The following is a 16619-nucleotide window of genomic DNA, read 5'->3' as shown; positions in this document are numbered from 1 at the left end:
TTTATTTCAGTCACATTGGCTTATTCACGCATGTGTGACATGTCTTAAATAAAAGTAAACATCTCAAGTTAATGGCACAACAACAGAACAACAGGTTTCACTGTCAGTACTCACGGAAAGCGCAGAAAGTTGAGCCATCAACGTCATTAACTTATTAATGAAGCAACAGCGCGATGCGGTGAGCGCTCATACACGCTTGTGTTTGTGCACGCGCGCGGTTGCTAAGCAACAGGACAGGCCTTCATTCACCGCAGGGACAATGCGCGAGAGAACTAACATCACATATCGACACCACACGATAAGAGCATAAACGACCTATACACTGTTAATATAGTTTAAGCGTTTTTATTCCCTTCTTGAGAAAATTGTGTATCATAGGCTCTCGTTTTCATTTAATATAATCGTATAATAATCTTTATATAGTTTGTGTATTTGTATGTGTTTAGGTATATCATATTCTCACATTTATCTGCTAAGGTTTATGAGCATCAGCGGAGAGATCCCGCATGACGTCATCGCCCGAGGAGCATTACGTCACGTCAAAGCAAATGTACGCCGGAGATGAGAAGAGTCCGCGCGAGCGTGAATGTGCGTTTAAAGAGTGAAGCTGTGGCGGACGCGATGCGTCGATGTGTCGCAGATGTTCTTCATTAAACGACAGCGGAGGGTTTGGATGTGAAGACGCGTTTGGTGAGTAGCAAGTGCACAGAGATCCAGGCGCCTCTCGCAGAGCTTCATTGTTGATGCTCCGCACTCGACTTCACTATTAAATGCATGATGCTGATTGAGAAAGTATGACGTATATAGTAAACATATGGAAGATACTGTCATAAATCATCGTGCTCGAGACATTAACACTATTTTAAAATGGATTTCAGATCTGCTTAGCATGGCTTGCATGTGTGTGTGTTTATGCCATTGCAAGCACTAGTTGTTGATGATTTCGTACGCATGTGTGTTGGTTTACTATACATTTTATTTGTATTGTCAGGCTTTAAATGCTCATTACACAAACATGATGTCATATTTTTATTTCCTGTATTTTGTCAGAAAGAATAGAATTTGAACATGAAGTAATCATACTACATTTCAGTATATTTAAGTGCATCATGCTGGTAAAACCAAGCCACTTTGAGCGGTCATTGAGGCTCATTATAGCTTAATAAACCCTCACGTAATGTTTCTTTACAGAAATACTTGACACATAGTAAATCACAGAGTGAATGGGCCGTACGTCTTTATCCAGAGTCCTTTGCGGCATCACAGTGATTCCATGACGATAAGAGCAGCATCCGGCTTTTAAATGACTGAATCTGACTGATGGAGAAAGTCATTGAGTGACGGTCGCCTCTGGGCCGTATAGAGTTCTCACAGGATCTTCTTTAAACCTTTATGTGCGTTACATCGTATATAATAATCTCAGAAATACAGAATATTAAAGAACTAATAACATAACCACGACCTGCAGGCCCAGCAGCATGCAGACCAAATCGAGCACCTAAACAACAGATAATGCTTCACTTGTGTTGTATTTTTTGGACTTAAAGGTTTACAAGGATGTCCATTTAATAATCCACATACTTCAACCTATTTGCTGCTCATGACCAGTTTGAGATTTACAAATATACGTTTGCTGATGATGTGCGTACGTCTAGGTGTAATTCTGCGCTATATTTAAGGTGTGTTGATCAATGCGAAAGCTTCATAAATCTTTGTTTTCAGCGTTACATGTTTTGCTTTGATATGGGCTTCCCCTGGGATGTGGTCGTGCCGTTTCTCAAACAGATGCATTACGTGGTTTGGGAAAAATGCACTAGCATTAGCAGTCATGTACTCCCACAGACAGTATGATGGAAGTAATCCGGTGCTAATTACTCAGAGACAGCTGCTTTACGTGGGACTCACTTGACTTTCCGGCCGGTCAGATCTGTAAATATTCAGCGGTCACCAGCTTCAAGGCTGTTTATCAAAGGAGCAGAATCCAAAAGCATCATTTCTAGTTGTTGGCGTACTAAATAAATCACACAAAGGCAGTGACAAAAATGGAGTAGGTCTCAAAACGCCTGGATGGCACCTAGTGTCCAAAAGGATATTTATAGGCCTGGAGATCCCAGAGCCACGATAAAGAGAGAAAGAGAGAGAGAATGTAGGAGAAAGGCTGTGTGAAATATAGCATCTCTCTGGAAATGTCCCATTAGAGAGCTTGAATTACAGTCTTCTCTAGTAACCCGTTCTAGCGTGGCCTCATCATTTTGCCTCATAATTTCACACCGAGTGTCTTTAAACTGCAAATAAGTCCACAGACCCCTTCATAAAGGACCAGAACTCCCAGCGGAGGGCCGGAAGACGGTACAAACTTGCAACCGGAGCTTAGCAAGCCATCTAAGCCCGATAGGAATGTGAGACTCGTATTGGATGTTAAAGATAGAGGCGACACATGCTGGATCCTGACGGCTTCTCCTTTCAGGGGCTCGACGAGAAATCTATGGGCTGCTTTTGTTGTGAAGTCGGACCTGACGGAAAACATTATTAGAGCGAACAGACCCGTTTCCATCCCTCCGTGTTTGCGTGAACAGGATCATGGTGCTGTCTGAAGGGTATCTGGTTTGCTTGCGCTCTGATTTTTGCTGTAGATAAATAATACTTTAAATGTCTTGAATATAGATTGAGTTTGTTTACCTTCCGGGATGAATGTTGTTTTTAAGTAGTGAATCATAACATTAAATAACACATAATCACCCTATATGGCAGCTTTGAGTAGGGTCACATTAGTGATGTCTTCAATTATGCAGTGCATTCTGGGTATTTTTCACATGTAAAGTGTTTGTCCCTGTGTTGTTATGGTGACAGGGTATATGTCCCTGTTACTACAGCCGCCGGGAACTCTGGGATTGTGACTGCACATTCCTTAAACTTAATTGAGCATCACGTGCTTTGTGAAGGAGTTTAGGACTTTAACATTTTAGTTTAGGAGATCAACCTGATATATTCTCTTGGTTGTGTTAAAAATGTGCCGTTTTAAAGTGGAGATACAAAATCATTTACGAGAAAAAGAGGCGTATTAGTATATGTCGTTTTTATCACTTAAAAGCGATCTTATTGGATGGTATTCCAGTAAATGCATATGTTGGTCACCACTAAGGAACTGGTTGTATCTCTAAAGTACTTTTGCTGTTGTTCTTTTACTCAAATGTACAGTGATGGTATTGCACTGCAATTTATTTAAATGACCACTGTATTACATATTTGCCACAAAACTCTAAGAAACAAACATGATTTGACAAACAAAACCGGTTAAGTTTGGTTAACAAAATATGTGTCATTTAAATAAGATGTGTATTTTGGCATTATACAGAATGATTTGTTTACGACATGATGTCTGTTTAATCTTACTGGTTGAGCTTTTTAACAAATGACCTACATTAATGTGTTTTAATGTTTTACATTTTTTGGTGCTTTGAGAATTATTTTTAGGGTTCAGCCTTTTTTAATTCCTTTGTTAATAATCATTTTATATTAAAATAAAGTTTTATTTATTCCATATTTATAAATGAACATACAGAAGGTTCAATTAAACCTTTAATGCTTCTAGTTCTTTAACATGAACATTTTTAATGTTTTGATATAAATGAATTACTTGAACATGACGTTTCATCGGACGTACGCACCTGGCCTGAAATTAACTTCCAGTCTGGCTAGTGGCTAACAATAAAACGATTTAAATGTTATTTAATTTACAATCATATTTAATTGTATGATGGGTTAATTGTTTAATGGTTCGTGTCACGTTGTAGTTTAGCCAAGTGACGGTTCTTCTGCTGGTAAACCAAATTAATTCTAGACATACTTGTAACCTGCTAGCTAATGTCATTTACTTGTCATTTCTTTTGCCTTTATCAGAATAAACTACAGCAAAAAAAAATCGGATGTGTACCGGAATTGAAGTTCGGACCTCAAAAGCGTGCATGTTTTGAAACCGTCTATAATCCTCTAGCAAACATGTTTGGGTTCCTCAAGCACACACCGTTTGTGTAAACACAGAACACACATATCATTTGTTTTATATTTAAAAGAGAACACTAGCAACATACAGAAACAAGCACTTTTGATTTCACGTGATCTGAGGTCCTGACAACACATTCTCATTAGTTCAGGTTATCAAAGTGATCACATGATCATGTGGTAAATGGTACACAGTCCATTTATAGCTCGAAGTTGTATTGCACACGTACCTTCACCCCATTTTAGAAACGGGCTGGTCTGCTGCCATGGAAACGCATCACATGATACAGTGCTGTGTATTAGATTGCTTTAAACCGCACAAAGTCAGTTGTGTTCTCCGGTCTGCTGTGATGGACGGGTCTCTCCTCACATAGAATCACATGTATGAGCTTTTAAAGAGCTTTGAATGCTTTTCAAATGCACAAATTACATTCACAAGCATACATCCAAGCCAGGTCCAAGTTGTACAATAACGTATGTTTATGTTGTGTCCATCAACGATTGGATTTTGTGTTAACGACAATGTCATTGTCCCTTTGTTTTCTGGACGTGTGGTGTTTTGTAGAATGATCGAGGAGTCGGGCAGGAACAGCAGCATCATGGCAGACAGAAGGCAGCTGTTTGCTGAAATGCGTATGTATTATATTTCACTTCCGATTCAAACTAACATGATGCTGATAACATTATTCAGCCAAAATGTGTTACTACTAAAAACAAGGCTAGGAATCCAGCCAAACTTGCATAAACCAGCTGAGACGGGCAAAGCATCTCAGTCTGGTTTAAACTGTGAGAATATAGTGTAATGTATTGTTTTAATGTCACAGGCGCACTGGAACTGGACTCCATCCGATTGTCCACATACAGAACGGCATGCAAGCTCAGATTTATTCAGAAGAGATGCAATTGTAAGTATGAGGGTACAATGGAAACTTTCTTGTAAGTTTAGTAAGCCGTTAACATTTCTAAATGCATATTCCCACAGTGCATTTGGTGGATATCTGGAATCTTATCGAGGTGTTTCGTGAAAGCAGACTCAACACCATGGACCTCAACACGGAGTTCTCAGTATCGCACCTTCAAGCGATCCTGTCCACCATCTTTTACCAGCTGAACAAGCGTTTACCCACCACCCATCAGATCAACGTGGACCAGTCCATCTCCTTCCTCCTTAACTTTCTGTTAGCCGCGTACGACCCGTAAGATCATGACTGGATTATCAGAGTTGCTTTGCAGTCTACATTTATATTGAAGCATTTCGCAGATGTTTGTGACAAACAAAACATGAGCCGTTGATCTAACGGACGTGTTTGATATCACTGATGTTAATTGTCTGTCTAGTTAAACATCTTTGGCTAACGTTCTCTTAAAGTTATCAAAAATGCAATAACATTGAAAGAGCTTTGGGTCAACTTTGTCTTGCTGAACATGATCAAAACGTTAAAGCTAATGCCATACTTACATTGTATGAAATAATGTTCTTAGAGAGTATTTTTGTTTCCTTCGTATTCTACAGTATGTGAATGTGTTCGGTGACACGTGTGTCTATTCTAGGGAAGGTGGAGGAAAAGTCTCGGTTTTTGTTGTGAAGACGGCCCTGGCCGCCCTCTGCGGAGGAAAGATTTTGGATAAACTGAGATGTAAGTTTCACCGCGTTTGAAGTGATGTGTGATGCTGATTAATGGACACTTCTATTCATCGTTTCATCTTCATTTGAAAGGTCATAGCAGCTGTCATTACTTGAAAGTCACTCGTAGTCATATTTGTCTTTTCACGACCTTGTCTGTGTTCAACTTTGTGCCTCATTTCTGGTGAGGAACACGTCTGGTGTTATGTGTTTGTCCAAGTAGTTTGTAGATATTTGTTGTGTGGAATCAAGGAAGACTTGAATTGTACTACCAGCATGATGCCTTTGACTAAATGAACTAACCCTAACCCCAATTTAAATGAGCAAAGTCAATGTTTATTGGCTCGTTAATTCTTTTTAAATGACATTTCTTTTTTTAGATATCTTTTCCCAGATATCAGACTCAAATGGAGTGATGATATACACACAGTTGGATCAGTTCCTGAGGGAGGTGCTCAAACTGCCCGTCACGGTTTTTGAGGGGCCGTCCTTTGGTTACACGGAACAGTCCACCAGATCTTGCTTTCCTCAAGAGGTGTGTCCAATTCCTCCTTTGATTCAACGCGTTTGTCACGTTTAAAGAAAGCGTACGGTACACTGACATCTAGCTCAAAATATCTGAGAGACAAGTTTAGTCAAGTAACGCTTCTTCTGGGTTTATTTGGCTTGTTATCAGAAATAATCTACAGGCGTCTCTATTGTTTGTGAATGTGTTCAGTTGGGGTCACAGAAGTAACGTTTGCTTATATTATCACTTTGAAACCGTCTATTCGTTGATGTATTTCTTTCAAATCCGTATGACTAATTTGTTTACGAACTGCTGACGCTTCACAGAAGAAGGTCACGCTCAACGTGTTTCTTGACACGTTCATGTCAGATCCTCCCCCTCAGTGTCTGGTTTGGTTACCGCTGATGCATCGGCTGGCAAATGTTGAGAACGGTGAGTTTTGAACATCTGTTTTGATATGATAGTACTTCCTTCTGAATGACTCTCCTCCTCTGTCCTCTCTAGTCTTTCATCCGGTGGAGTGCTCCTACTGTCAAAGCCAGAGCATGATGGGATTCCGTTACCGGTGCCAAAAATGTGATAATTACCAACTGTGCCAGGAGTGTTTCTGGAGGGGTCATGCCTCGGGCAGCCACAGCAACCAGCACCAGATGAAGGAGTACATGTCATGGGTGAGAGAACTGTATATTTCATAATATCGTCCTTATCCTATTTGTCTTGATTGTATTTTGCATTTGTTTTTATTTGGTTTTCACTCATTCACGTTCTGGTCTTTCTAATAAAGAAATCTTGAATACAGGGTGCAACGTTTTTTGTAAGATGTACACAACAAATATCCAATGACAGATTTTTATTTCAAAACCTAATTTATATGTTTTAATGAAGTTAATCCAAATGTTAGGATATTAAAGATCTTTTTTAGTTTCATTTCGTATTATTAAACAGCCATGGAAGCTGACATGAAGAAGAAAATCAGTTGTGTTTTTAAAGCCATTTACTTCAAAACAGATCTTTGTTTCTTCCAGAAATCTCCGGCTAAGAAGTTGTCGGACGCTCTTAGCAAATCTCTAAATTGTGCGTCCAATCGAGAGCCTTCGTACCCGATGTTCTCCGAAGACCCTGAGACGCCGCTCAACCTCGCTCATGTCGTGTATGTAACACAGCTCCTGCTTGAAGACGTTTTCAGTCTTTTTCTGTTTTCGATGTGATGTAAATTGTCCATGCTGACATTTTCCTGCCTTGTTTTGTTTTTGTGCTACGAAACAGGGACACGTGGTAAGTGGCGTGATAGAGAGCCCTACTGTATGTCGATTGAACACAACGATGCCCAAATGTGACCGTGGACCACAAAAGCAGTCATAAGGGTCAATGTTTTAACTTGATTGTTCGCAGTTGTTTGCAGTAGAAAATTAACTAAATATCTTTACGGAACATGATCTTTACTTAATATCTGAATATATTTTGGATTAAAGAAAAATCTAAAGTTTTGACCCATACAACTACCCGTACTTCTTATGACTGGTTTGGTGGTCCCCAATTTTACACGGGCACAAACACATTCATATGTATTATAAACACGCACATACAGCATATTCAAAGTTTTGATGGTGTCTTGTGAATTTCTCCAGGCCTCCCCGACCGGTGGCCGCTGGAAATGAGTACATGCTTTCTCACTCCATGCCATCCTCAGGAAACCCGTACTCGAGTAAAACGTGAGTAGAACACAAGTAATATATGCTCACACGTAATCTTTGTGTTCGAAATAGATGATTCAATCCAAGGACATCACAAATGATATGATTTAAAGGGGCCCAAAAAACGACTTTGTGTGATTTTATACCCACATGATGTCAAACATATTTAGAGAACCTCCGGCGTCTTCGGGAACACAAATGAAGATTTCCAGGCCTCCTCATAGACATCACAGTGTCAGTTTTTGTCAAGGTCCAGATTGGTCCATGTGCTCATAGTGGCTCAGTTGAAGTTTTTTGAAGCGACGAGAGCACTGACGTATGTGTATTAGGTGCGTGTCCCTATTGGACGCCGTTGCTCTGACTCACAACACAGTGCTCTGGATAAAGAAGAAGAAGTGCTCTTGTGACACATGCGCCATACACTGACAAGATAGAGGAGAATATATCCTTTAAAGTCGCTATTTTGACTATGGATGGACCGATGTCACCATGTCTTTAGTGCTTTTCTGGACCTTGACAACAACTGACACCATGATGTATATGAGGAGGCCTGGAAATCTCTCAGATGTCTCCTAAATATCTTCATTTGTGCTCCGAAGACGCCGGAAGTTCTCTGAACATGTTAAACGTCACGTGGTGAGTAAAAAAGCACACAAAGTAGATTTTTGGGTGAACTTCTCCTTTAATAAAGATGATGTTTGGTTGAGCACATTTTCAGAAAACTTTTAATGTTGTGTTCTGAACATGTTTGTGTTTTTCTCATTATTAACGCTGGTTTGGGGGGTGAATAGAGGTGTTCACGAAGAGACTAAACAGAAGGGAGTGTTTTTCCGGACGGCCCCGGATCTCTTAAAAGGAAAGGTGTAAGTCAGTTTGAATTTGTTGTGAGAACACGTAGATGTAAAAGGAAATACATGAAAAATGTTTGTGACATGAAGTATGACCTTAAGAAATTGAATGAAGTTTTTGGTCAATCTTTAAGTTATAAAGTGACATCACTGTAGATATGTATACACAATATGAAAGTTGTTTCTGTGGTCATTATGATGTCATTTGTGTTTCTGAAACGTGGTTTCAGGGTTGATATTGCCGATGAGCACATACTTATTGGATTTTATGTGAATCTACTTGAAAAGAAGCCCTCATGGTCAGTGTGAGCTGTCGCTCTGAGATTGCTGTGGCGCTTTTCATCTTGAAAGGATAGTTCACCTGAAGATGAGAATTCTTGCATCATGTTTTCCTCCTCGTGTCATTTCAAACCTGTATGACTCTGCAGAACACAAAAGAAGAGATTTTGAAGAATGTCGGTAACCAACATCACATTGACTTCCATTGTATAGGCGGTTTCAAAGTGACATCATAAACAACCGCTACTGCGCATGCGCACTTCTATGACCTGACCTTAACTTCCGGTACACGTCCACAAACAAACGAGCGCCTGTAGATTATTTCTGATAACGATCAAAAGAAACCCAGAAGAAGCGTTACTTGACTTTAGACTGATACCAAGCTCAACCGCTAGATGTCAATGTACCATACAGCTTCTTAAAACACGACCAAACTACAGGACCCATTCAACAAATGTTTTTATTTCTTTTATATTTATAAATAAAATATAAATAGTTATATTATAAGACACCAGCCAAACACAGACCAGACGTTAACTGCACCGAGACGCACATGTCTCAGGAAACACTTCTTTTGTGTTCCACTGAAGAAAGAGTCATTTGCACATTTTGAATGAGAATCATTAATGACAGAATTTGTATTTTTCGGTGAACTATATCTTTAATCTGTTTGTATAGACCAAGCTTCACCATCTCATTCTGATAATACCCAGCATGCAACACAATACAAACATTTGGAAAAAGTGTAGCTTTATAAAGCATTGTTACCAATATATATATATATATTTTTTAATGAAGGTTCAACCAGATTTGGGATGGTGACTTTACTGGCGTCAATGCTTTGCTAAGAAATGTTTGCAGCTTGCTAACTGAATAGCCTTTGGTGTTTTGAAGCCATATATTTACACTGTGGCGTTATTATAGAATTTCTTGACAGCAGATTAAAACATGACAGATACTGTCAACACCACCTATAGCTATGGCTGTGTCCCTATATGCAAAGAGATCTTACATTAAGACTGTCTTTGCTCTTAACCCTGCGGTGCATTTTGGGAAACTGGGTCTCAGTTTGAATGATTTGCTTACCGTAGAGTGTTTATGCTAACGTTTTACATAAACCACATTCATAGAAGTGCTGAACTTCCTTAAAAATATCATTTTGGAGACCGTAGTGTATATTTAAATAGAAAAGGAAAATTTCTTTGCTTGCACGTCCCTTACTAAGTGACTAAGAAGTGAAACACTAAATGCTTTTGTGCATAATGACCGAGTTGGCTCCGCCTTCTTTCCTTAATTGACAGTTTCCTGGAGAGCAGTAAAAACCATGATGATGAGCACAGCCTCGTCGCCCGTTACGCGTCTCGATTGGCTGCTGACGGAGCTCTGTTGGTAAGAGAGCCAATCAGAACGCTCATTACCAAATTCCTTTCCATTATAAGTCATCTGGACATTTTATTCCATTGAAAGTAAAGCGTGTAAAATACTAACTTATGCACAGACAACTGCCGTCTTAGTGAATTCACTTTCAATGAAGTAAATGCTTTTAATTCAACAACTCTTTCATGAGCAGAAGAGCAGAGTACCGTCAGATATCTCCTTGTGTTTGGACACCAATAAACAGCAAAGGCAGCTTATCGCCGAGCTGGAGAACAAGAACAAGTAAGTTGGATGATGCAGGTTGAGATTGTGTTATCAGCTCCGGTGGTCATAACGGTTGGTGGTATTTGTGTGTATGCAGAGAGATTCTGCAGGAGATTCAACGCTTGAGACAACAGCACGAGGAAGCTTCTCATCTTCCATTAGACAAAAACCAACAAAACCCAATGTTACTGGCTGAACTGAGACTGCTCAGGTACTCACACACACAACAGACTGAAACCTGATGAGATGTGCTGAACAACAGACTGCATTGAAAGTGAATGTAACCTGAGCGCCGCTCGTCTCAAACATGAATGAAAGCTCTTGAGAAGCAATTTACAAAACTCACTGCTTCCTGTTTGAGCTCAGTCCAGACCAAGTCTTAAACACACACACTTTCTGACAATCTCATATTCATCTTGAGTGCCTATACAGTAGTGTTGCGTACGTCGTATCTTTTCAGAGTATGTAGTTTGATCAAATCTATAAAAGAGAGATAAAGATCACATATAAGTGAATCATCGCATGAATCCCTTCCTGTTGTTTACATTATGCACGTATGCACCGATTGCCAACAAAACACAGACATATGTGTGCCGTTCACGTTTGAAATCTTTTAGCACTGGGACTGCCGTCCATTCAATCTATTTTAAACCATCTCCAAATCCAGCGATTATATAACGTCCATCACAAACAAACACACATCAACTTCTCTCACTATCGCAAGAGTTACGAGCTGCAGACAATCTTAACGTTTAACAGTGTAAAGAAGTCAGAATGCGTGACAGTATATAAGTTAAGTAATATCTTATGTACAGGGTACAGCATCTTATATATATATATATATCAGGATATAAGATATGTAATATCATATTTATTTATTTAATATATTTTCATATGTTCATATATTTACTTTAATATAACAATATAATATTTTTGCACCAATTTCTTATCTAAATGTGTTTTATTATTATTTTCATAATAAATACTGTACCTAATTTAATAGAAAACATACGCTAGCATTCAAAGGTGCTTTTCAAAAGGGTTGCATTCGCTATAATGTGAACTTAAAAAACTAAAATATTCTAAATATTTGACATCGCTTATGTAATATATTTACACAAAAAAAGATTTTAATATGAACAACATGGATCAATAATGATAAGCAGCCAATAAGAGGCCAGAGTAGATGGAAACTGGCATGTGAGACTCCAAGATGTTTGAGAAAATTACATTTCTGACTAAATTGAAGATGCTAAATATGACAAAAAGAAAAGAAATCTGAAGATGTTATAGTTTTGGTTGATTTTAGTCAAAACAGAATTACATTTGTTTTATTCCATAGATTGATTGAATTTTTCTGGTTATTTTAAACATTGAAAAACTAATAAAGAATCTATATATGGCCCTATACACCTTAAATATTAACATTCACACACACCTACATACTCATATAGGCACTTTCAGCATTTCAAAACTTCAGTGAAACACTGTCAGACTACTGGTTTTCACAAGCATATGAAATCAAAAATCATGTTTTTATTGTGCTGTTCAAACCTAAACAAACCAACTGCAGCTTGATTGATATTAATTGGAAAACTGGTTAAAAGCGGATTGATCTCGTTTTGGAAGCAAACTTTGACAGAAAAGTCTGGTTCTGTCTCAGGCAAAGAAAAGAGGAGTTAGAACAGAGGATGTCGGCCCTGCAGGAGAGCCGTCGAGAACTCATGGTCCAGCTGGAGCAGCTCATGATGCTTTTAAAGGTAGTAAACATCTCACACTTGATCAAATAATGTTATTGAACTGAACTGCTCCACCTACAGGATGAAGTGTTTTAGCACTCTGTGAGAACAGCTTTGAGTTGACGTGCATCAGCTGACTGTTATAACTCAAATAAACTAAAGAGATGTGTTGCCATGTCTGTGCTTTTACTATGCGTGTGGAATCCAACATTCACATTCAGATTCATTGATTTTCCAAGTACACACACGACCATATTCTGAGATGTCAAACATACACTTTAATAATCTTTGTGCTGTGAAATAAAGAGAAATGCACGTTGTGCTATGTTAGTATCGTCAGCATTTTAAGCATGTTTAACTAATAATACGATCAAAAATCTCTTTTGAGAAAAGCATAAGCAAAATGGTAAATGTGAATCATTTTCTAGACCCAAGGTCCTGGCTCCTCCCCTCGCTCCTCCCCCAGCCACACGGTCAACACATCCACCCAATCAGCATCCGGTAGTACCACACCCATCCCCATGCCGGTCCAGTCAACATCTGGCAATACCACGCCCAGTCAGACACCTCAGGACTCGCTCATGGGCCTGGGAGGAGAAGTGCAGCAGGCCTTTGCTCAGGGTAACCATGGAAACCACATTGATGGAATGATGCTGATGCTAACCTTTGACCTGCACTGCACTCGGAGGCTTTATTTTGTGTTTTTCATTGCAAGGCTCCAGAAGGAATTTAAGAAATGACCTCCTGGTGGCTGCAGACTCTATAACCAACACAATGTCTTCACTGGTTAAAGAACTGAACTCAGGTAATGTTGTGATGAATGTGGGGGTAAATATGCTCTACACTAGATATTTATGTATTTAACTATTGTTCATATATTTACTTTAATATAAAATAGAATATTTTTGCACACTTTTATAAATATTTTCATAATACTATACTTCATTACTGACAAAACGTCCACTACCATTCAAACGTTCGCTATAATATGATCTGTGACAAAAAATGCTTAATTCTAAATGTTGTCATAATTTATGATTTATATTTATAATATGCATAAATATGATTACGATACGAAACCGGGCCTAGATTATATACCCAGATGGGCTGCTATATTCGGTCGGTCCGTGAACACTCGATAGTAAGATGACTGTGCGTCCGTAACCGTAGTTTTGGGCATTTATGATTATCAAATGTTACATGCTGTTGTGTAGATCACAGTTATCATAATCAAGAATAAACTGTAATATTGACAAAACAATGTTGTGGCATCTTGGAAAGCTCAGTAATGTAATTGTGGACCATTCCAGAATGAAGCGGTCGAATGTGGCATCTACATAAACATACGTATCTATCAAACTATTAAACACTTCGGTACAATATGACTTCTACAAATTCCTTCTTCATCGTTTGTTCACTAAAAGAAAAGTGTGTTGTTTAAATGTTGTTGGTTGTTTATTTTATTGTTGTCCAGAAGTGGAGAGTGAAACCAACAGTGTCTCCGACCTCACGTTCCAGATGCCAGAGGTTCCTTATCCACTGACCAATTCATCTAGAACAGGGTAACAGACACGTTGTTGCCAAGAAGCAATTGTTGTATATATTACAAATGAATACCATTTTATAGCAGAAGTTTGTAAAAGTTACATCTGGAGGATTGAGATGAACTCTCAGATACTGTGTGTAGATTCTTGAGTTCTGAAAGAGAAGGGGAAAATGGATCTACAGATTGAAGTAAACGGGGAAGGGAATAAGCAAATCAAATAGATGCTGCTTCATAAGTAAGTAGATTTAGCGTAACAGTGTTTCTGCTCTTGTAGGGCCGTGGGTCAGACGGAGGCCAGAGGGTTTTATGGGAATGATCTGGAAAAACGTCTGGACAAAGAGTTAAAGATGGAGGAGCAACTGAGACGCACACAGGAACAGGACAAGAACTTCCTGGTGAGTCCATCAAACACAGGTGCATTGTTGATCTTTTACATTTAAACAAAAATTTGATTTAGAAACCAATTACAATGTTAGAGAATATATGTACCATGTATTATAAATATTTCATCGTTTTAAGTTTGACTGTTTATTCTGTTTTAATATCTACTTTTACTGTAAAGCTACTTTGCAAAATCGCAGAATTATGAAAGGTTCAATAGAAATGCGTTTGAATGGATAAACACACTTTGAACTGCCGTTTTGTGATGAGATGTTGCTGTGTTTATCAATACATGATGTATTCAGCTGCTTCAGTGTATGACTGAATGTGGTTTAGCATGAGAAATCCTAGAGAACACCTTAACAACACCACGGTAACATACACTGCCTCAGCGGGGGCGAGATATGGAAACGTCACTTTCTACTGAAAATCTTGTTTAATACATGTTTGAATATATTATATGAGCTTTAAATGTAAAAGTACATGAATGTCACAGTAATAAATGGGTCATATTTAAGACATAAATCAAAATAAATTGTATTTTTGCTCATTTTGCTACACAGCCTGCCCATTTTTAACCAGCAAACTTTGGATTCTGGGAGACATGCCAGCACGTGCCCTGTACGCTCTACATATCACATTTTATTTCTTATTAATTGCTCTAGAAATGAGATGAAATATAAATGGAGCATCCATTACACCGAATGGATATTTCATTTAAATGAAAATATCCCCGGGCTGCTTATAAGCACCTGTTTCTGAGCGCTGAAGTGAAGTTCGTTTTATCTGCACATCTGTACAAGTATCGCCACGGGTGACGCACGTGACACACCCCAACTATTAGTGCAGACCGTGTGCTCGTACCGTCCCATTAATAGACATTTAGGTCATTTATTTACCCAGCTGTCCATGAGGAAGTCTTTTCCGAACTTCTAGCATTTCTGTTATTTCTCTGTTTTTAAGGTGACCTTACAAGAGTAGCTGCATTCAAGTAAGCAATGGTAAGTGTTCACACTATACAATAATAGACTTTACAAAATAAATGTTTGTTTGTAAGATCTTTTATTCTCAACCGCAGGACGAGCTACTTTAAAGCACTGTGCTGTTACCACACCTGACCTCTGGAATACTGTGGTACACAACCCAATCTATAAATATAGAAATATATTTTTAGAACCTACAACATGTTTAAGACAATACTGTGAAACAACTTGGAGCAAACAATGGAACTGTCTACAACACCACCAGTGCCATAAAATCCAATGATTTCGAGGTTATTTCCTTCACTCTGTGTTTGATTTGATTTTCATTCTGTATCTGTTGAAAGAGTTGTTCTGTATTTCAATGTCTGTTGGGCAAAGTGGGTTTGGTCTTTAATGAAGCTGCTATCTTTACAAACGACATCTTTTCTTTTTGTAAGAGCAGAATACCTAGACCCGACGGTCTTTTGAAGCATATAAATAATAGTTTTGTGTAGCTCGGTTAAATAAGGTAAATCATTTGAGATTTTATCATAGTCTTTGATATACAACTTAATACACTGCCTTAGCTCATGAGACGACCTTTGTTTTTTAGGTGGGTAGGTACTGTACGTGTACTGTTGAAATTTAATAATTGTAAAGACATTTTAATTATAAGTAAAAATAACAAATGAGTGGATCACACGAGAATGTCGCCAGGTTTCATTTCACCCAAAATCCATTAAAACATTTAGCATAAAAACTGTTATGACCATTAGAAGGTTTTGACAGTATCTAAATCAAGGTTAAGCATGCTTTTCTCAATGACTTAACTATTGTGGAAATATTACCATAATGCAAAAGGAGTCCTAACAGGTTTCATTTTCTTTGAGTAAAATATCATTTCTTGTTTCTTTCTCATAATTAAGGGGTGACATATTACCCAGACTTGAGGCTTCATGCAGTTCACACTGATAAATCTTTGTACCTCTGCATTCAATGGAAGACATCGTTTGGCTCTCAATGGACCACAGTATATTTATCTTGCTAAAGTTTAAACTGTGTGACTGAAGATGCCTTTGGAAATGCATTTCAGATAATATTATGGATACCGTATGTTAAACTGGAACATACCTGGATCGATTCTGTTGGCGAATATGTTTGTAAAAGTGTCCGCTTGGGTTTGACCATCTGCAGTCTGTTATGTTGATGTGTTTTGCGTTCTCTACGGTCACACCGCAGTGGGCACACGGTTTACTTGCGCTTCTTCAGACTGGCAGATATAGACCAGTACAAAAACAGCATCCATCTGTCGCCAATCATTGCACTTTTCAGTGATTTTTGCATGAGAAATAAAATATCACATGGTACAAGAATCAACTGTGTCCCCAAATGTGT

At 38.5% G+C, this 16619-nt stretch overlaps 1 protein-coding gene across 4 annotated transcripts; it reads left to right on the top strand.

The window, feature by feature from the left end:
* Positions 1-208: 208 nt before the first annotated feature.
* Positions 209-16599, top strand: dtna (dystrobrevin, alpha). Of its 4 annotated transcripts, none has more exons than XM_079487893.1 (22): positions 209-690; positions 4568-4635; positions 4827-4907; positions 4985-5198; positions 5554-5639; positions 6007-6161; positions 6461-6566; positions 6639-6805; positions 7160-7284; positions 7763-7846; positions 8620-8691; positions 8907-8975; positions 10257-10344; positions 10526-10614; positions 10694-10807; positions 12260-12356; positions 12764-12956; positions 13051-13140; positions 13810-13897; positions 14156-14276; positions 15226-15263; positions 15341-16599. In XM_079487893.1, exons 2-21 carry the CDS (start codon positions 4569-4571, stop codon positions 15241-15243), a joined length of 2124 nt encoding a protein of 707 aa, XP_079344019.1. In that variant the 5' UTR covers positions 209-690; position 4568; the 3' UTR covers positions 15244-15263; positions 15341-16599. The 4 variants fall into 4 exon arrangements, with proteins under 4 accessions (XP_079344019.1, XP_079344021.1, XP_079344020.1 ...); XM_079487892.1 differs by lacking the exon at positions 209-690 and adding an exon at positions 2466-2597; XM_079487895.1 differs by lacking the exon at positions 8907-8975.
* The last annotated feature ends 20 nt before the right edge of the window (positions 16600-16619 follow it).

This window comes from Barbatula barbatula (genome assembly GCF_947034865.1).
Source record: "Barbatula barbatula genome assembly, chromosome: 23".
In the NCBI taxonomy this organism is placed as follows: Eukaryota; Metazoa; Chordata; class Actinopteri; order Cypriniformes; family Nemacheilidae; genus Barbatula; species Barbatula barbatula.
This window is presented reverse-complemented; position numbering and strand designations above follow the sequence as displayed.

Excerpts from the sequence above, each read along its gene's own strand:
- dtna (XM_079487892.1), top strand. Across the intron at positions 6,162-6,460 it reads GATCTTGCTTTCCTCAAGAG|AAGAAGGTCACGCTCAACGT; the intron begins GTGTGTCCAATT and ends GACGCTTCACAG. Across the intron at positions 10,808-12,259 it reads GCTGAACTGAGACTGCTCAG|GCAAAGAAAAGAGGAGTTAG; the intron begins GTACTCACACAC and ends GTTCTGTCTCAG.